General features: G+C 40.1%; 3 protein-coding genes across 3 annotated transcripts; 2 read left to right on the top strand and 1 right to left on the bottom strand.

Annotated features, from left to right (window-relative positions):
- Positions 1–1,052: 1,052 nt before the first annotated feature.
- Positions 1,053–18,673, top strand: LOC110228393 (putative F-box/FBD/LRR-repeat protein At4g13965). Its single transcript, XM_021025750.1, has 5 exons — positions 1,053–1,198; positions 1,300–1,424; positions 17,302–18,062; positions 18,144–18,295; positions 18,406–18,673. The coding sequence occupies exons 1-5, from the start codon at positions 1,188–1,190 to the stop codon at positions 18,671–18,673; spliced, it is 1,317 nt and encodes a 438-aa protein (XP_020881409.1). The 5' UTR covers positions 1,053–1,187.
- Positions 1,705–16,261, bottom strand: LOC110228239. Its single transcript, XM_021024971.1, is given in 8 exon segments — positions 1,705–1,779; positions 13,804–14,220; positions 14,284–14,394; positions 14,481–14,525; positions 14,605–14,732; positions 14,810–15,511; positions 15,729–15,810; positions 15,812–16,261. Coding segments are annotated over 8 exon segments (2,010 nt in total).
- A 524-nt stretch (positions 18,674–19,197) lies between the features above and the next one.
- On the top strand, positions 19,198–21,041 carry LOC110228353 (putative F-box/FBD/LRR-repeat protein At4g13965). Its single transcript, XM_021025536.1, has 3 exons — positions 19,198–20,293; positions 20,361–20,495; positions 20,588–21,041. The coding sequence occupies exons 1-3, from the start codon at positions 19,547–19,549 to the stop codon at positions 20,951–20,953; spliced, it is 1,248 nt and encodes a 415-aa protein (XP_020881195.1). The 5' UTR covers positions 19,198–19,546; the 3' UTR covers positions 20,954–21,041.
- Positions 21,042–21,233: the final 192 nt, after the last annotated feature.

The raw sequence follows: 21,233 nt of genomic DNA on the forward strand, positions 1-21,233 counted from the left end.
TCTAATATTTGTGGTATTAGAAAAAAAGGATTTAATCCGTATTGAAGCGGCGGATTAAAGATATTTTAATATTTTTATTATTGTTGATTCAAAAACTCGTCCCGCCAAACCCGTCTGGCCAAAAAACTCCTTTATTTTATTAATGTTCTTATTTATGATATGATTATGAATCATTGTCTTAATATTTTAATCGATGTTGAACGTTGAACACACATTTTCGTCAATTAGATAATATATGCCCGTTTTTAAAATTTCGAATCATAGTATATGCAGAAAAAAAAAATTGATTTTTTTCTACTTTATGTATTATATGATGATTCAAAACAGTGAAAAACAAATCAAACAAATATGATAGGAGAATCATAATTATAAATCTTAATCAAATCTTCTAAATATCTAAATTATTAAATATGGAATATCCGGTGTATGAGTTGGATTAAATATAACCCGACCCAACAAATTTTTTGTGAAGGAATTTTAAAAACGGTTCGGGTATCCGATATATCCGGAAGCATTTTTACCCACCCGTCACCAAAGTGTTGCAAAAATACTAGTATAGATTTAATTTGTTATTTATTTAGTATTATCTAGCCGTAGTAAACTAGTAATGGCAATATGTTTGCTAAATGAAAACTAAGAATGGTAAGAACAGAGAGGGTCACACAATGTCACAATCTATGGATTTGGTTGAGATTTTGATGTGGAAACATATATATGTTAACCAGTTTTCGAGATATTTTTATTGCAAGGAAGCTCTTCCACAAAGAAGTACAATTCTTACATAGAATTAGGCCATCTCTATAAGAATAGGCCTAATCCCGTGCTTGAATTTAAAGCCGCGAATGTTTCAGTTAGCAAAACTCATTTACGCATTGGGTGGAAATAAATTTTAGCATAGGAATTTTAAGAACGAAAACATTTAATCGATAAATAACTTTTATTAGAGTTTTTTTTTGTGATTGAAAAAATCTGGATTTTTGATTTTTTTTTAGAAATATGTTAAATTCACTGGAATATAATTGACAAAAAAAAAAAAAAACACATTTTGAGCAATTTTAATTAAAGCTGTTGAAAAAAAAAAAGAGTCAAATTACACACGTATACACTATCTTCCGAAACCCTAACTCTTCTATCTCGCCGTTGGGACTCAGCTTGGGAGGTCAAACAATCACAAGGATTTAACAGCAATGGAACGATGGTTAGTTTCGACTTGTGTTTTAGGATTTATTTATCAACTGTAATCTCCAAGACTCGAAACTACTAAACTCGTGAATGTCTTTTGTTTGTGGTGTTTGGCAGCAAAAAAGATGGCGACAATATAAATAATCGAGATGTTGTAAAGGAGGACAGGATCAGTGAGTTGCCTGAAGCTTTGATTCTGCAGATATTGTCTCTGCTTCCTACCGAAGATGCCATAGCCACGAGTGTTTTGTCTAAACAATGGCTTCCTCATTGGAAGATGCTGCCTAAACTCAAGTTCGATTCTTGCGATCATAGTGGTAACCTCGGAACATTTTCAAAGAATGTCTACAAGGCTTTGCTTTCTCATAAAGCTCCAGTTTTACAGAGTTTGCACTTCAAATAGGTTTCTCAAATAGGTTTTTCTAACCAGGTATTTCTCAAATAGAGTTTGCATCTCAAAAAGCTCCAGTTTTTCTACAATAGGTTTGATAATCTAATATTAATAACATAAATTGCACGGATCTATCTTTCATTGGTCTCAGGATTGGAGAGAAGGCCTCCAAGCTTGTGGGAATTGGAATCAACCAAAGAATGTTCCTGAATGTTTGTTGTTTCATCTTGAGACATTCATGTGGAAAGGCTACGAGTAGGAACGAGAAGAAGAGACTGAAGTGGCGAAATACATACTAAGTAACACAAATTGTTTGAAAAGAGCTATTTTCTCCTCAAAACCCATCACTCCTAAAGAGAGAATTGAGATGGTCGAGGATTTGAATAGTGCGGTAAGAGCTTCAAAGTCATGCCAGCTTCTGATCGAATGAAATATATATTGTAGGAGAGTCTTTGTTCTCACATGTAACTTTTACTATGGTTTTGGTCTGCCTATTTATATCAACTGTTTTGGATGTCGAGTTCGTTTCCTATTTAGTAAGAGAGTCTTTATGTTCTCACGCTCTTATCTAATTTGAGCGTGATACAGTCTTGGGGTTTGTGGTTCTTATGTAGCTGTTAGCTTGTTGGCATTTGGAAGAGGCGATTTAGAAAAAAAAAACAGTTGACGATTAAGAAACTAAGCATGGTTCTAAAAGCATATATGTTTATTGGGTGAAACTAAATAAATAACAAAAAAATTACCCTAACAAAGAAGGAGAGGCTTAGAAATGGTTCCTAGAAATCTCTCCAATGAACGTGGCAGGTTTGAGGAGATTGAAAAAAAAAAACAGTTGTGGACTTTCACGATTGTGTTACCATCCTTATAGAGACTAACATTTTATAACTACAGTAGTGAATCGAGTGGGGATATGTGATAAAGGCTCCTTTGATATGTGATAAACCCATGCCATAATCGTTTATATTCACATGGCAAAAACTCAATTTGTAATTAAAAAACAGATGCATTCATTGCAAAAACGTTTTTGGTTGAATACAATTTCATAAACTTCAAAAAGAAAAAGAAAAAAAGGAAGATGAATAGGCGACGAAAACAGAGAAGAAGATAATGGATAATTTGTTTTGTTTTAAACTTTTACAGTTTGCACCAGAAAAAAAAATAGAAAGAATATTTTGTTAATTTAACTAAAATCTATCTATATTAAAAATTCCAAAATAAAAAAAAGAAAAGAAAAAATACACATATAAATCATTGAAATAAATTGGATGGTTATGGGACTAATCTATGATTTAATGATTGTTTAATCATCACAAAACAGTCGTGGCCTCAGCAACCATCCAATTTATTTTAGAAATATTTACTCAGATGTTAACCAAAAGTTCGAATATTACTAGAATATCATATATTTTCTAAAAATTACTCATATGTTTTGACCATTTGTGTAATTACAATTAACACCCTTCATTAGTTTTTTTAATTAATAATTTTTAATTCGTTTTTAATTAAAAATAATAAATAAAAAGTTGATTATCCATGTCATTAATCCACATCACCAATCTCACACTCCTCAAACTCACGTTATTTCTCCTCTTCTCTTTTTTGTCTCCAAATCCAAGAAAAGCTTTTAGATCATTTCTCCTCTTCTCTTTTTTTTTTGTCTCCAAATCCAAGAAAAGCTTTTAGATCTAATAATCTACAACTAACTTGGGTACAACATTGACAGAGATCTTCAAATTGCAGGATTATGCTGGATCTTCCTAGACCTCACAGCCACAACGCTTACCATAGGGTCCCAAATCAAAAGCTTCGTCAGATCTACTCGCAACCACGCTCACGAAAAAAGTCATCAAAAATCAAAACCCAAAACAAAGAGATCTATGGAATTCTACATGATTCGTTACAGGTTTGAGTGGAAATCAAGAATAGCTACTCTTTTACTTTGATTTTACATGTCTCTCGTTTAATCTTCCTCTCAATCGATCTATTTGGAGACATTTCTACTTCTATCTATGTTTTGATTCATACGGTTTAGTCTTCCTCCTATGTATCCCTCAAACATATTTTTACGAATCTTAATTTGATTGTTGTTATTTGACCAATAAATTTCATATTGTCTTCTCCAAAAAAATGTTGCTTTCCGATCTGTATTATAAATCAGCCGTAAAGTGATGTAACTCAGCCGTAACATGATGTAACTCAGCCGTAACATATAATTTACACAACCTTTCGTCTTCCCTGGATGATAACTCAGCCGTGACATGTAATTTACCGAACCTTTCGTCTTCCCTGAAGCATATAACTCACCCGTAACATATAATTTACACCCATCTATCGTCTTCCCTGGAGAATATAACTCAGCCGTGACATGTAAATTTACCGAACCTTTCGTCTTCCCTTAAACATATAACTCAGCCGTAATGTAATTTTACCGAACCTTTCGTCTTCCCTGGAACATAGAACTCAGTTGTGACATGTAAATTGACCAAACTTTTCGTCTTTCCTTAAGCATATAACTCAGCCGTAATGTAATTTTACCGAACCTTTCGTCTTCCCTGGAACATATAACTCAGCCGTGACATGTAAATTGACCAAACCTTTCGTCTTCCCTTAAGCACATAACTCAGCCGTGACATGTAAATTTGCAGCGAAACAATAAGAGACGCAACATTTCCTCTAACTTTATCATCGAGCACCAACTTCACAAGTTTTTCGTGCGTTGTTTTCGCATCTATCTGCACAACTCTACACCCTCTTTCATCGGTGTTAAATACGTATTTGTATTTTTATACCCAATTACCGGAACCGGATCAACCATATCGGGAGAAGGATGAAAGAAATTGAAGAAGAATGAGGAAGACGATGAGGAATTGGAAGTTCCGGTGATGTGATAAACTCAGGTGAAGAAGACGAGTTGAAAAAATTTGGCCCTATTTTTTTGTCCTTTGATGATGATGACATGGAATGTTGCATCCACGTCATTTTTTAATTGATGAAGTGGCAAGTAAGCCACCAAACGAAAATGTAAATCAGCTTAATTAAACCAGCCATCAAACAAAATTTTAACTCAGCCGCAACATGAATACTATTACAGTAATTAAAAAACGAAAAAACGGCAGCCAAATTCAGCCGTTTACTGTCGTAACTCAACCAAAAATATTTAACTCAGTCGTGTCGTTTAATAAGTCGGCCGTCATTGCATGCTATTCTAATAATTAATCTTTCGCTACTAAGTCAGCCATAATAAGGCCGAGTTTTCCGTTAATCCAGCTCATTACAGCTGATTTATGATACTCGAACATAAATCAGCCGTAACGTCATCTCATAACTAAGCCGTCTTTGATAACTCAGCCAGCCGGAGAAAGTTAAGTCAGCCGTGTCGAAGAAATAACTCAGCCAAAAATTTGACAAATCAACCATCGGGTGAAAACTCAGCCGTAACTTAGGCTGGGTTATGCTCGAAAGTCAGCCATTTTATCATAACTCAGACATATTTCAGTAAGTCAGCCGTAACTCCAGACTGGGTTATACTCGTAAGTCAGCCGTTTGCTCATAACTCAGCCATTTTTCTTAAATCAGCCGCAACATACCGTAACTCAGCCGTCACTGCCGCTATATCGCTCGACGGCTGAGTTCATTAATACACATCAGGGATTTCTGACGTGGCGACGCGGCTTTGCTGACGTGGCAGTGACATTCTTTGTAATTACGTTTTTTCCTGTAACGTTTAACAGGGGCACGCTGGGTGTTGGTGTCGGATCCCGCACCAGAAGTCCGAGACCAACCAAAGATTGCCACGAAGACAAGATAATGGCCCATAAAGGATAAAGCCCATTGGACCCGTGAGCCGAAGGAACGGTCGAAGTGGTGATAACCACTTCGAGAATCCCGAAGTGATTGCGCTTCGACATGAGTTCGGTGTAGAAGACACGGGTAAGTCGGTTCAAGGACACTTGGGCCAAAAGGCGAGGCCCATAAAGACCAGAGCCAACTCAAATTCAAACGTTGAGCATTAAAGTCAAAGAATCAAAACGGACACATTTAAGAGAGAATAATTGTACTTAATTAGCCATTTCAATGTCATTTTTCTATGTATAAGTATAGAGGCTAATGGCCATGTAAAAGGGATCTCTCTCTTGAGCAAGAAATACGATAGCAATTTTTGTAGCAATTCATAAGCCTTTTACGTTCTTATTTTTTGTCCCTCAAGAATAATCTTTCCTTCTAATAAAAATACTTGAGTGTGTGAATCCGACATCCACATTTTGGCGCCGTCTGTGGGGATAGAGGATTCTTGAGTGGTCAGATTTTTCTTTACTACATTCCCGAGATAAGCAGCAATGTCCGGAGGAGACGCCATTGAGACATCATTGGCCGAAACCCTCAAAGCTATGCAGCAAACCATGTCGGACATATCACAAAAGTTCTCGGATGTGGAAAAGGCTGTCGATACGTTGCAAACATCCCAGGTATCTCTTAGTCAAAACGTCAATACTATACAAACTCGTGTTCGCTCTTTAAGTGCAGGAAATCCTGTGGGAATCCGAAGGAGGATACTCAACTCGCCAAGTTCCGTTGCACGAAATGAAACCAGCGGACAAACAACTCCTGGTACTACTAATAATGTAGTTCAGCCATTGGATGGAGAGGCACAGCTCGAAGATGAAGCTCAACTTGCAGATCAATACGAGCAGGAAAACCTCGACCAGTTCGAGACTATGAGGAAGGTTAGCCAAGAACTAAAAGAAATGAAGTCAAAGTTCCATCAGGCTACAAGTTCGGAGCCGGTTATCAATCGAGTCATTGAAGAAGCTAGGAGAACACCTTTCATCTCGCGAATTGCGAGTTTGAGAATCAAAGATTCCCGGAAGCTCAAGTTGGACCCTTACAGCGGATTGGAGGATCCAAAGAGCTATCTCGCAGCTTTTCTGATCGCTGCTGGAAAAGTCGAATTGGATGAAGCTGATGAGGATGCAGGTTACTGCAAGCTTTTTTCGGAAAATCTATGCGGCCAAGCTTTAATGTGGTTTACCCAATTAGAGCTGGGTTCGATCAGCAATTTCGACGAGCTATCAGCTGTATTCTTAAAGCAATATTCCATCCTTATGGATAAAAGCGTTTCGGATGCCGATCTTTGGAACTTATCACAAGGATCAAATGAATCACTTCGAGTTTTCATCACCAAGTTCAAAGGAGTGCTGTCAAAGCTCCCAAGAATCTCACAACAATCAGCTTTATCTGCCTTACGAAAAGGATTGCGACATGATTCAAGATTTAAAAAAGATTTAATACTTCATAAACCAGACACAATTCAGGATGCACTCTTCTGCGCAAACAACTAGATAGAGGTAGAGGACGAAAAAGAAAATTTTACCAAAAGAAATAAGCAAGAAAAGCCAGCAATCACCGTCCCTACCAAGAAGTTCGAACCCAGGGAAAACAAAGGACCAAAGAAATTTGGGTCGCAACCCTTCAACAGTACCGTCGGAAAGCAATTCCAAGGGAAAGGAAGATCAAACACTTGGGTCCGTGATGAAAGTTTATATTGCGACATTCATAAAGTAACCGGACATTTAACCAAGGATTTTAGCGTTCTTAAAAGGCACCTCGCAGAGCTTTGGGCCAGTGGAGATCTTTCCAAATTCGATATAAAAGATTTTGTGAAGGAATACCACGAAGCAAAGGAAAGTTCCAAAGATCAAAATTCCAAAAGACCAAGGTTAACCAACGAGGAAGAACCAAGGAATTCTAAGGGTAAGATCAATGTTATTCTAGGAGGTTCCAAATTTTGCGGAGATTCGATAAGTTCCATCAAGAAACATAGACGAAATGTCCTACTCAAAGCAAGCTTAAGCGAAGAAGTCGATTTTCAAGGTGCATCAATATCATTTAATGAAGAAGAAACGCGGTACCTCGAAAGACCTCATGATGATGCTCTAGTCATTACCCTTGACGTTGCCAACTTCGAAGTATCAAGGATCCTTATAGATACAGGCAGTTCGGTAGATTTGATCTTTTTAAGTACTTTAGAAAGAATGGGAATTAGTCGGGCGGACATAGTGGGGCCTCCGTCTCCATTAGTTGCATTCACAAGTGAGTCAGCCATGTCTCTCGGGACAATCAAACTACCGGTCCTTGCCAAAAAGGTATCGAAGATCGTGGACTTCGTTGTCTTCGATAAGCCCGCAGCTTACAGCATCATTCTCGGGACTCCCTGGATTTATCAAATGAATGCAGTCCCCTCTACATATCATCAATGTATCAAATTTCCAACATCAAGAGGAGTGGAAACAATTCGGGGAGATCAAGAAGCTTCACGGACGTGTTATCTAGCTAGCCACCGTATGAAGATTCAATAGCAATTAACGAAGCCCGCAAAAGAGGGACTAAGAACAAAATTTCCTAGCGGGCAGAAGAAAGACGATGTAGTAATCGAAGTGGTGTTGGAAGAAGACAAGCCGGACCGGAAAATTCGAATTGGGGCAACTTTGACTGGCCAAATAAAAGAAGCTTTGATCGAACTCTTAAGGAAAAACAAAACATCGTTTGCGTGGTCAGCAGCGGACATGCCTGGCATAAATCCAAGTATAATTTGTCATGAACTAAACGTGGATCCAAGCTTCAAACCGGTGAAACAAAAAAGAAGAAAGCTTGGAGTGGAGCGAGCAAAAATAGTAAATGACGAAGTGGATAAACTTTTGAAGATAGGGTCCATAAGAGAAGTGAAATATCCGGAATGGGTAGCAAACACTGTCGTTGTCAAGAAGAAGAATGGGAAAGATAGGGTTTGCATCGACTTCACAGACGTCAATAAAGCATGTCCCAAAGACAGTTTCCCGCTCCCACATATAGATCGACTTGTAGAGTCCACCGCTGGGAACGAGCTGTTAACATTCATGGACACCTTCTCGGGTTATAATCAAATAATGATGAACCCCGAAGACCAAGAAAAAACGTCATTTATCACTGATAGAGGTATCTATTGTTACAAGGTAATGCCTTTTGGTTTGAAAAATGCAGGAGCAACTTATCAACGGTTGGTTAACAAAATGTTCCATAATCATCTCGGGAAAACAATGTAACTTTACATAGATGATATGTTGGTTAAATCGTTAAAGAAAGAGGATCACGTTAAGCATTTAGAGGAATGTTTTGATATTCTCAATAAATATCAAATGAAGCTGAACCCGGCGAAGTGCACATTTGGAGTCCCATCCGGAGAATTTCTTGGCTATGTCGTGACAGAAAGAGGGATCGAAGCCAATCCAAATCAAATTAACGCCTTTCTAAACATGCCATCTCCAAGAAACTTCAAAGAAGTACAACGGTTGACTGGGCGGATTGCGGCTTTGAATCGTTTTATCTCGAGATCAACAGATAAGTCGTTACATTTCTACCAAATTCTAAAAGGGAACAAAGGATTCCTTTGGGATGAGAAGTGTGAAGAAGCTTTTGGGCAGCTTAAGGCATACTTAACCACTCCACCTATATTGTCCAAACCAGAAGTGGATGAAAAACTTTATTTGTACGTGTCGGTTTCAAACCACGCGGTTAGTGGAGTCTTGGTTCGGGAAGACCGCGGGAGCAGAAACCAATTTACTACGTAAGCAAGTCAATGACGGATCCGGAAACCAGATACACAATGATGGAAAAACTTGCACTCGCGGAAGCTGCGCCCATATTTTCAATCCCATCCGGTTGAAGTATTAACCAACCAACCACTCCGAACAATACTTCATAGTCCAAGTCAGTCCGGACGTTTGGCGAAATGGGCGGTGGAATTAAGCGAGTACGATATAGAATTCAAAAGCCGGATCAGTATGAAGGCTCAGGTTTTAGCAGACTTCTTGACCGAGCTACCAATACCTAGAACGATAGAGCAACCGGAGAACCAAACTTGGAAATTACATGTAGATGGGTCTTCAACAAAGCAAGGATCCGGAGTGGGAATCAAGTTGGAGTCTCCAACATCAGAAATTCTAGAATAGTCATTCCGATTGTTATTCAATGCATCCAATAATGAGGCAGAATATGAAGCCCTGATTGCCGGACTTCGATTTGCACAAGGAGTTGGGGCTAAGGAAATAGTGGCTTATTGTGATTCGCAATTAGTAGTTAACCAGTCTAATGGAGACTATGAAGCCAAAGACTCAAGAATGGAAGCGTACCTCGAAGTGGTGAAGGATCTATCTAAAAATTTCTCGAAATTCGAATTAATCCGCATACTTCGGGGAGAGAATACAACTGCGGATGCACTTGCCGCATTGGCGTCAACATCAGATCCTGAGTTGAAAAGAGTTATTCCAGTGGAATGCATTTCGGAGCGAAGCATTCAAGACAACAAAGAAACCCTCGTCGTTACAAGGTCTAGAGCAGCGGCACGTGACCGTGGCGAACCAGAGATCGAACCGCCACCCAACAAAAGGAGGAAGTCAAAGGGATCAAATACATCTAACAAGGAACCCGTTGTCTTAGCTGAAGATGTGATTCCAGAAACGATATTAGAAACCGAGCCGTTAATCGAGGAGGATGTTCTTGAACCAAATGAACATCCCGAGCCAGAGCCACGAGTATTTCACAAAGTTGACCAAATTCCGGCTAAAAACTGGGGGGCTGACTGGAGGGAGCCAATAAAGCACTACATCATGACAGGTGAGCTCCCAAAGAATAAGTGGCAGGCCAGGAAAATGAAAATCGTTTGCGCGAAATTTTGTCTATCAAAGGATGCGTTATATAGACGAGGTGTCAGTGATCCTTACCTATTATGCATTTTTGGGCCCGAAGTCGAAATCGTCATGAGCGAAGTGCATGAAGGATTATGTGGGAGTCATTCATCATGAAGAACTATGGCTTTTAAAGTTAAAAGAATGGGATACTATTGGCCCACTATGATCACGGATTGTGTTAAATTTGCCCAAAAATGTAGGCGCTGCCAACTCCATGCACCATTGATCCATCAACCTTCGGAGTTATTCTCTTCCATCTCTGCCCCGTACCCGTTTATGAGGTGGTCAATGGACATCATTGGACCATTGTACAGATCAACTCGAGGTGTACAATACCTTTTGGTCTTGACGGACTACTTTTCGAAATGGATTGAAGCTGAGGCATATGTTGGCATTAAGGATTCGGCGGTAAAGACTTTCATTTGGAAGAATATTATATGTCGACATGGAGTTCCGTATGAAATAGTCACCGATAACGGGCCACAATTCATTTCACAAGAGTTTGATGCCTTTTGTGCGGACTGGGGAATCAAAGTCAGTTACTCGACTCCACGATATCCGCAAGGAAACGGTCAAGCTGAAGCCACGAACAAGACGATATTGAGCAATCTCAAGAAACGTTTGAATCATCTAAAGGGAGGATGGTACGAAGAACTCCAACCCGTCCTATGGGCCTATCGTACAACCCCTAGGCGACCTACCGGAGAAACTCCATTCTCTTTGGTTTATGGCATGGAGGCGGTAGTACCAGCTGAACTCAACGTGCCCGGACTTCGCCGAACAGAAGCACCGTTAAATGAGGAAGAAAATTCAGCAATGCTTAATGATTCAATAGATACCATAAATGAAAGGCGTGATTAAGCTTTGATTCGGATTCAAAACTACCAGCAGGCAGCAGCCCGATATTACAACTCTAAAGTCAAAAGTAGGCCGTTCTTCGTAGGAGATTATGTGTTAAGGCGCGTCTTTGACAATAAAAAAGAAGAAGGTGCCGGTAAACTTGGTATTAATTGGGAAGGACCTTACATTATTACCGAAGTGATTCGGAACGGTGTCTACATATTGAAAGACTTAGAAGACATGCCAGTCAAGCGACCTTGGAATGTGATCAACCTAAAGAAGTTTTATATTTAAAGCTACATGCATTTTATATGTACATGAACTACGGTGTGACTTGATCCCAAAATGGGTACGTAGGCAGCTCGGAAACGAGTTCAGCTATTAATAAAAATTTGTTTTATTTCTGTATTAAAGGGAAAGGTTCGACTGTGCGAACAAATGAAGCAAATAAAGGTTCGGCTATGCGAACATACAAGGGATTGGAAATAGAGCGTTTATTCAAAAAAAAAAAGGATGGAATGTCCCTCATCGAACACCTCGGGTTATGGAGATCTTGTTGACGAGCAGAACACTTCAACTCCTTGACCAGCAAGGTCGAGGATTGGCATCATGCAGTCCGGAATTCAAGCGAAGTTAGAGATTCCGAGCTCGACCCATTCTCCAGGGTGAGATTCAAGGATGTGAAGATCTCTTGACACCGTAGTAAGCCTGCGTTTCATCCGGTTAATCTTCTTCCGGAGTCTCCTCTTTTCCAACGTAAGCTTCCGATGTTGAAGCGCAAGTGCCTCTATGAACGCCATCGCTGTTCCTTGGTCTCTGATTGGGAGATCCCTGATCAAAGCACATGGAGCTCGGATCTGGGATCTTAAGAAGCCGCGAAGTGGAAGAGGCCGCCTATTTGGCTCATTTCGGGCATCTTCGTGTATCATTCTGATCCTGGAGAAGTCGGGCATAGATTCTGAACATCGAAGGTTGAACTCCATACCTGCTAAAATGAAAAAGAGTGGTAAGGAGAAAAGAGAAGTTGAGGCTATAATTTATAAGAGTATCATATTCCTAGTAAGCTGCGGATTCTATCCTAATAATGGAGTGATTCGCGGAGAGATTTATGCCTTTAAACTGATCCTGCATTAAAAGACGCATCTCCGAGAATATTTGAAGAATAAGGAAAATCGCAAATGCTTCCATAAATAAAAAAGGGGCCGAAGCCCATTACGAGTTCAAAATAAGTAAAGAAGTTAGAGAACATTTATGGAAGAGGCTCAGGAACAGGCTCCTTCATTGCCGGTTTAACTTTCGAAGTGGACGCCTTGTTCTTGGCATCCACTTCGGGACAATCTCGAACGCGTTTTCGACAGGTGCTGGCCTCCTCCTCGTCTTCTTCTTCGCTGTCAGATGGAACGGCATAGACCGGGGCATTCACGGGACCCGAGACTCCTTTAGCGCGGAGATACATCCGGAGCATCTTCGGGATCTCAGCGACAGAATCAAAGTTCCGCCATTCCCATTGAAAGGGATCACTTTCCAAAGCCCGTATCTTCCTCTCCACCCGAGCGATGCGAGCCTCAAGCATTTGCCTTTTGAGGCCCAGCCGCTGCCTCTCTTCACACAAGCGACGGTGTTTGTCGGCAACCTAGCATAAAGATGAATGAATAAGATGAAACAAAAAGTTTTTAATCAAAGACGACAAATATAAACCTTATCAATAAAGTCGCAAGCCTCTTTCTTCTCCTTCGAAGGAAAGTGAAAGACGGCGTGAGGGAAAAGAACGCCGGCCGGTTCAAAGCCGTCGCCAGATAAGAAGAGTGGGCTGCCGGGATCAATGGGGGCTACTTTTTCGTTTTCCATTCTCGTAATATTTCTCAAGTAAGATTCTAAAATCGTATCTAAAGAAAGCTTAGAGGTAGGTAAGCCTTTATTTATAATGGTTTAGGGTTTGTCTTGGAACCATAAATCCAATAATGGTAGTGTGCCCGAGTGGTTTAAACCATTTTTGGAAATAAAGAAAAGGCAGCTTTTGCATTAAAGACGAACCGTTTTTCCTACTTTTAAGAAATAAGAAGGGAAAGAGCAACCGTCGCATTAACTTAAAAAGTTTCTAAGGCCCAAGCCCAATAAATTTATCGAGTTGACTAAACCCGAAGTGGGGAACTCGCTTTAAGCCGAGCTCAGTTCTCGTATTCTAAAGAGAAAGGTCTGATCAGCCTAAAAATCTCGAAAGCATAACCACAAGACCACAAAGGGTTAAAAGCGGACTTTGCAAACACGCACATAATTTTAACCAAACCCCCTTGGGGTCAAAACCTAGAAAGGTTTAAAAGCCTCCTCAGGCAAATATCTTGTTCAAAAGAAATAATAAAGCCTCCTTAGGCAAAAACAAGTTCGAAATTAAGTTTTAAAATTAATGGGACAATTCCCAATTTAAAGTGGACGCAGCCACTACGGAGTAACAGCCACCTCGGACTCCGGCTCGACAGTTGGAGTTTCATTCGCCTCCTTGGCTGGTGCTTGGTCAGATGGAATTCCTGGTCCGCCCTCCACAGTACAACCATCCTCCGGGGTGACCTCCGATGTCACAGGAACTTCGGGTGGGATGACATCTTCCATCTCACTTGGGCCTAGGAAGGACGGTTCCAGTCAATTTAAAAAAAAAAAAAAAAACAAAACATAAAGTGAGGAAAAGGTAGTAAGAGTCAGGAGCCAAGCGTTACCTGCCCAGTCTAGACCCGATTCACTTATAGGAGGCGATTCAGTGAAGAATTCCTCGAAGTCCTGCGGGTTGAAGGTCGAAGTAGGAAGAGCTGCCAAGCGACTCCGCTTTTCAGAAAGATTAGCCGATAGTTCGGTCCTCTCTTGTACCTCGGAGAAATCTGTTTCATGGATTTGATCCAACAAAATCAGATTGCTCTCATGCTCCTTGATGTCCGATTCCAGGTCTGACCTAGCTTTCTCGGTTTGAATGAAGCGGATGGCTCCTTGGATCAACTCCATCCCGCGTCCCTTAACCTCCTTTCTGGCTTTCGATGCCGACCTCGCCAACTCGGAATCACGCAATTTGGCGATCGCCTTGTACTTCGCGTTAAGCTCGATAAGTTGGTTGTTCAGGGAATCAGCGGTTGATTCGGACTCGTGAAGCCTACCCTGAACACTAGAAAGCTCATCCTGGAGTTTGAAATTCTGGTCGTACTGGTCCTGCAGCTCCCCCTTTATCTTCGCCAGCTCGGATGTTAGATTGTCGACCTTGTCCTCCAGATCGTGCTTGGAGCCGGTAAAAGAGCTTAGTTCAGCCTCAAGGCAGAAAGTTTTTTCTTCCACGCGTCAATCTCCTTTTCCCGACCAAGGACCAGCCCCTCATAATGTTCAATCATGTCATTAAGCTCACCGTTAGCCTGCCATTATGCATGAAATCGAGATGGTGAGGAATTTCGATGAACGGCAGCACAATCGGAAAAATAAAGCGGAACAAACCCGAGATGAATGATGAGCGTAAAGAAAATAGCGTTCACGAATCGCAGGACGCCACTTGTCAAAGTCTGGCAAGACCGCGCCCGATCGGGTCTTGAAGCATCGGAAAACACTGCCTTCTTTCTCCATAGCTGTAAGGGAAGAAGAGTTGTAAAAATTAGAATCTAAGCAGAGATAAAAACTCTTAAGCATATGTAAATCGTCAAACCTGAAAGTGATTTGATTTGAGGGACAAGAACAGGCTTTAACTTCGAAGAAGCATCTCGAGACTCGGAATCTCCCTTTTTAGGAGATGCACTCCGGGAAGTCTTCTCGCTTTCGGGCTGGGAAGAGGAAGACATATCAACAGGTCGAGGAGGACCCATTGGTTCAGTGGGAGAGGATGATCGTGGTGAACGGTCAGTCCGGGCTCTTGATTTCTCCCTTCGCGGAGAGGAATCACTGCGAGATGACTTGTCTCTCTTCCTGCGAACCAAGTTCTTAAGTGGTTCATTGCTAAAATCATCTCGGGGAGGACGAGGAGAATCACGACGAGGAGATCTGTCCCTCCGAGGAGAACAATCGTCACGACGTTCGCGACGAGGAGAACGATCGTCACGACGTTCGCGACGAGGAGTTAATCTGAAAGCAGCGACGGATCTGGCTCCCACGGTGCTGTTGTCATCAACCAGCAGGGTCCTGCTGTAGTCTTTTTTGTCGATGGCGGTCGCAAGGAACGCCTTGTTTTCGTCGCAAGCCTCTACTATCTGCTTGGAGAGTTTCTTACGCTGGGCAGTAAAGGCCCGAGCTGACATTCCCTGAGTTGAGGGAGGAAGCGGAAGACGATGAAGTTGATTGGGGGGACTCATCCTGAGTTTTCGATTGGCTTCAACGAACCGATCGAGGGTGAAAGAATTCCAAAGGGTTTCCCCTTCAAGGATTGTTTTGAAGAACTTGACGAATTCTTCAGTCGGAAGAGACGGAGCGATGACAGCTGCGAAGTGAAACAACGAGTTTGGTCAGTAAAAAAATAATAACAACTAGGAAGGGAATATACGACCTAGTTTCTACCGGGCTTTGCAGTCCACTTCGATGGGAGTACATCGGAAAGATTTCCAATCGAAGTAGGAGTTTTCTTAATCAGGAACCAAGGATGGTGCCAATTTTTATCCTTGTTCGGGAGGTGCGAGATGATGTTCCTGTTGGCATTCGGGTACGCCGAGAAGTACCCTGTCTTCTTTGACGAACTTCTCACGCTCAAAAGCTCGTTCAGCTCGGGGACCCCAATAATATAGTCTGCTTCCGCCGCAACGGTTATGATCCCGAGGATGGTTCGGAGAAGATTGGGGGTTAGCTGAGGTAAAGCGATCCCAAGAGCCGCCAAGTATCGAACCAGGGCTTCAGGAAGAGGGAAGGTCAATCCGCAGCCCTTGAAATAGATTTCATAAACGCAAAAGTAGCCGTCGCAATGATTTTCCGGGGATTCCGTAGGGTCGGCTATCTGCGCTTCCGCTATGATTCCAGGGGGAATCTGGCAAAGCCCTTTTAATCGCTCTAAGGATGGAAGGGTACTGGTGGATCTGTAGTGTCGACCAGCTATGTCGTTAGGACGAGTGCATTCGTCATTACTGGAGCCACCTTCAAAGGATGGAGACTCGGGTCTTTCGGAGTCAGAAGTCATCGGAGAATATGAGAAATTTAAAATCCGGCAAAGAGAAAATCGACGAAGAAAGAGAAGAGAAAGTTTTCGATTAAAGCGTAAGAGTAAAAGTGATGATGAAAGAAGTTACCTCACGAAAGCTAAGTGATAATGATGAAACCGCCTTGGGAATCGTGGGGGAAGTGGAAAGGTTTCCCGCTTTAATAGAAAATAATTAAGATACGGTCATAATGGTGACAGATGTCACGCGACTAATTATGGGTAGCGCCGAAATTAAAGGGCTGATGGGATCTTGGCGGGAAGAAATCAGAAGATTCCTCGGAACGCAATCTTTGGTCATTAAAGCATTTAAAGTCCTCCGAATTGGAATAGCACTTCGAAAAACTTGGGGGGCTAATTGTTGGTGTCGGATCCCGCACCAGAAGTCCGAGACCAACCAAAGATTGCCACGAAGACAAGATAATGGCCCATAAAGGATAAAGCCCATTGGACCCGTGAGCCGAAGGAACAGTCGAAGTGGTTATCACCACTTCGAGAATCCGAAGTGATTGCGCTTCGACATGAGTTCGGTGTAGAAGACACGGGTAAGTCGGTTCAAGGACACTTGGGCCAAAAGGCGAGGCCCATAAAGACCAGAGCCAACTCAAATTCAAACGTTGAGCATTAAAGTCAAAGAATCAAAACGGACACATTTAAGAGAGAATAATTGTACTTAATTAGCCATTTAAATGTCATTTTTCTATGTATAAGTATAGAGGCTAATGGCCATATAAAAGGGATCTCTCTCTTGAGCAAGAAATACGATAGCAATTTTTGTAGCAATTCATAAGCCTTTTACGTTCTTATTTTTTGTCCCTCAAGAATAATCTTTCCTACTAATAAAAATACTTGAGTGTGTGAATCCGACATCCACAGTGGGTATAAAAAATATACCCGAAATATGATAGTAATAAAAAAAAGATCTGTATGTTTCTGGTAATTTCATATAAAATATATAACATCTGAGTAAATCTCCCTTTATTTTAATGATTTGTCTCTGCTTCCTACAGAAAAAGCTGTAGCCACGACTGTTTTGTCTAAACGATGGCAGTCTCTTTGGAAGATGCTGCCTAACCTGAAGTTTGATTCTTTATATAACGGATATGAACTCGGAACATTTTCAAAGAATGTTGGCAAGGCTTTGCTTTCATATAAGGCTCCGGTTCTACAGAGTTTGCATCTCAAAATTAGTTTAGATAAATGTAATGCAAAGGACACTGCAATGTTGATCGGAATTGCATTTTCCCGCAATGTGCGCAAGCTGGTACTTGAAGTTGAACTTGGGGAACGGTTCATATTTCCTGAAAGCTTGTACAATTGTGAAACACTAGAGTCCTTGAAAGTCAAGTTTTCGGTTCTTATGGTTGTCCCTTCTTCAGTTTCTCTTAAATCTCTTAGAACTCTAAAGATTTACTATGTGGACTTCAAAAACAATGAATCAGTTTCTAACCTTTTTTCTGGCTGTCCTAATCTTGAAAATTTGGTGGTGTATCGATCTACTTTCAGCAATGTGAATACTTTCACTATTGCGGTGCCATCCTTACAGAGACTAACAACTTGTACATCAAATAGTGTTGACCCGCATGAGGGATATGTGATAGATGCTCCTTCTTTAAAATACTTGAAGATTATAGGGACTAATCATATTGGTTTTTTTCTGATTAAGAATGAACCAGAGCTGGTGGAGGCAAATCTCACTGTTCACTATCAGATTGTCAATGAGAATCTTCTGGGATCTTTAACTTCAATCAAACGTCTTTCATTGGAAATATTACCCTTGAATGTATAGAGTTTTCAAGTTTTGTTTGTGATTAAGTTTAATTGTTATTATATTGTTTATGTACTAATGCTGACTCATGCATAGATTAAGTTTCCAACCCGTATCATCTTCCATCAGCTGGTATATTTGGAGTTTCTTACAAATGAAGCAGAGTGTTGGAATCTCCTTACCCTCATGCTTGATAGTTCTCCTAAATTGCAAGTCCTCAAGCTCATCAATGTAAGCAACTTTCATATGTCAGCAGTTTTTCCAGCTCGTTTTTAGGTTTGATATGATGATGTAATAATAACAATAACATATATTTGCATGTGTTTTACTCTCACTGGTCTCAGTATCATAATCGGAGGGAAGATGATCATGTTTGGAAATGGAATCAGCCAAAGAATGTTCCTGAATGTTTGTTGTTTCACTTGGAGACATTCATGTGGGAAGGCTATAAATGGAGCCAAGAAGGTGTGATTGAAGTGGTGAAATACATCCTAAGTAACACAAATTGTTTGAAGAGAGCAACTTTCTCCTCAAAAAACATCAGTTCTGAAGAAAGAGTTATAATGGTCAAGGATTTGAGTAGTGTGGTCATGACTTCGAATTCATGCCAGCTTCTTATCGAATGAAAAATATTTATATAGTAAGAGAGTCTATTATTCTCACATGTAATTTTTACTATGCTTTTTGTTCCATCTATTTTGGATGTCGAGTTCGTTTCGAGATGAAAAGACAAAAGAGAAAAGAAAAATTCAACTCTTATATAATGTGAGCGTGATACAATCTTGGGGTTGTTAGCTTATTGGCATTTGGAAGAGGCGAGTTAGTAAAAAACATTTGATATGTGTCAGAAACTAAGCACGGTACTAAAGCATATATGTTTTATTTGGTTAAACCAAGAATTGTAAAAACAGAAAATTAAAAATAAAAACCAAAATTTAGCTAACAAAAAAAGCAGAGGCGATTCCTTAGAGAAATCTCTTCAATGAACGTGGCAGCTTTGAGGAGATGGAAAAAAAAAACAGTTGTGGATTATTTCTTAAGCCCCAAAATAGCTGCGTTTAATTAGTGTAGTTTGTTATTAGCATATATACTTGGGAAGTTGGGAGCTATAACTTTTGCCATCTCTGCCTCTCTCCGCCTTGCACTTTTCCTTAGTTAAAATCAAGCAGCACCGTCTGCAGTTACAGGTCGAAGGTGTAACTCATAAGGATTTAACCAAAAAGCTTGACCAATGAAACGATGGTTAGTTTCTTTTCATGTTTTAGGATTCCCTAACTTGTAATCTCTGAAACTTAGGACTAACATAGCTTTCTTTGTTGTTCGATTTCGTGTTTTTGACAACAAAATGTGATGGTGACAGTAAGAGAGACATAGATGTATTGAATGCAGATTGGATCAGTCAGTTGCCTGAGGTTTTGATTCTGAAGATACTATCTCTACTTCCAACAAAAGATGCCATAGCCACGAGTGTTTTGTCTAAACAATGGCGGTTTCTTTGGATGATGTTGCCTAAACTCAAGTTTGATTGTAACGATCACAAGCCTGTACACGGAACAAAGACATTTTCAACTAATGTTTGCAGGTCTTTGCTTTCTTACAAGGCTCCAGTTTTAAAGAGTTTGCATCTCAAAATATGTTTCTCTAGATGTACTACAATTGATGCCGGAATCTTGATTGGAATTGCATTGTCCCGGAATGTGCGTAAGCTGGTACTACAATGTTCATTACTTGTGACAGTTTTCAAATTTCCGAGATGCTTGTTGTATAACTGTGAAACACTAGAGACCTTGAAGCTCAAGTATTCGGCTCGTATCGATGTCCCTTCTTCGGTTCGTCTGAAATCCCTTACAACTCTGCACCTTAACTATGTGGACTTCAAAAACGATGAATCCGTCTTTAACCTTTTATCTGGTTGCCCTAATCTTGAAAATTTGATGGTGCATCTATATTCAAGAAGGGCTTTGAAGAGTTTGAAGAATTTCAAAATCGTGGTGCCATCCTTACAGAGACTATCAATTTTTAGTATTAGTCGTAGACAACAACATTGGGGCTATGTGATAAATGCTCCTTCTTTAAAATACTTGAAGGTTGAAGGGATTTATGGTCTTGATTTTTGTCTGATTGAGAACACACCAAAGCTGGTGGAGGCAAATATCATTGATGTCTCTGATATAATCAATGAAAACCTTCTGGAATCTTTAACTTCAGTCACACGTCTTTCCTTGGCTTTGTCGTCACCCTTGAAGGTAAACTTGCAATTAGTTGAGTTGATATCACATTATATATTTTGTACTAATACTGCTTCATGTATAGATTAAGTTTCCTATCGGTAGCATCTTCCACCAGCTAATATATTTGGAGCTATATACAAATAAAGAAGCGTGGTGGAACCTTCTTACCCTCATGCTCGATAGTTCTCCTAAATTGCAATTCCTTAAACTCATTGATGTAAGCAATATAATTTTCATCTGTCAGCTATTTTCCTAATCGGTTTCAGTTTTGCTGATATAATATAATGTCATTGTGGTCATTGGTCTCAGCCACTGGGTCCGAGAAAAGATCTTGTGGCTAATGGGAAATGGAATCAACCAAAAAATGTTGCTGAATGTTTGTTGCTCCATCTCGAGACATTTGTGTGGAATGGTGACAAAGAGCAACTAGAAGAGGAGATAGAGGTGGCAAAATACATCCTCAAAAATGCAATTTGTTTGAAGAAAGCAACTTTCTCCATAAAAGGCTTTAACGCAGACGAGAGACTTGATATGCTTGAGGAGTTGGAAAGTGTGGTCAAGGTTTCGAATTCATCATGCAAACTTGTTTTGTTCTTAATAAGAGAGTCTCTGTTGTTATTAATTTTTAGGGATTTTTTTTTCGACAGTAAAAATACGTTATTAAACTTTGGATGAAAAATAGCTATTGTACAATGAGGGATTTAATCATTTAAACATGTAGGAACGAAGAACAACCCACTCATGTTCTATTCCTCTCTCTTTTTTTCCCTATACAATCATTTGTCACTTCTATATGTATTTTTAATATATTTTTATTTGTTTTCTGTCAAAAATTCTTATATTTTCCATAAATTTTTCATTTCCTATTTTTTTAAAAAAATTATTGTGTTTAACTTTGCCAATCATTTATATAACATTTGAAAGTTTAAACCAAAACAAATTATAACATATACAT

The sequence above is a fragment of the Arabidopsis lyrata genome (assembly GCF_000004255.2).
Source record: "Arabidopsis lyrata subsp. lyrata unplaced genomic scaffold ARALYscaffold_5, whole genome shotgun sequence".
In the NCBI taxonomy this organism is placed as follows: domain Eukaryota; kingdom Viridiplantae; phylum Streptophyta; class Magnoliopsida; order Brassicales; family Brassicaceae; genus Arabidopsis; species Arabidopsis lyrata.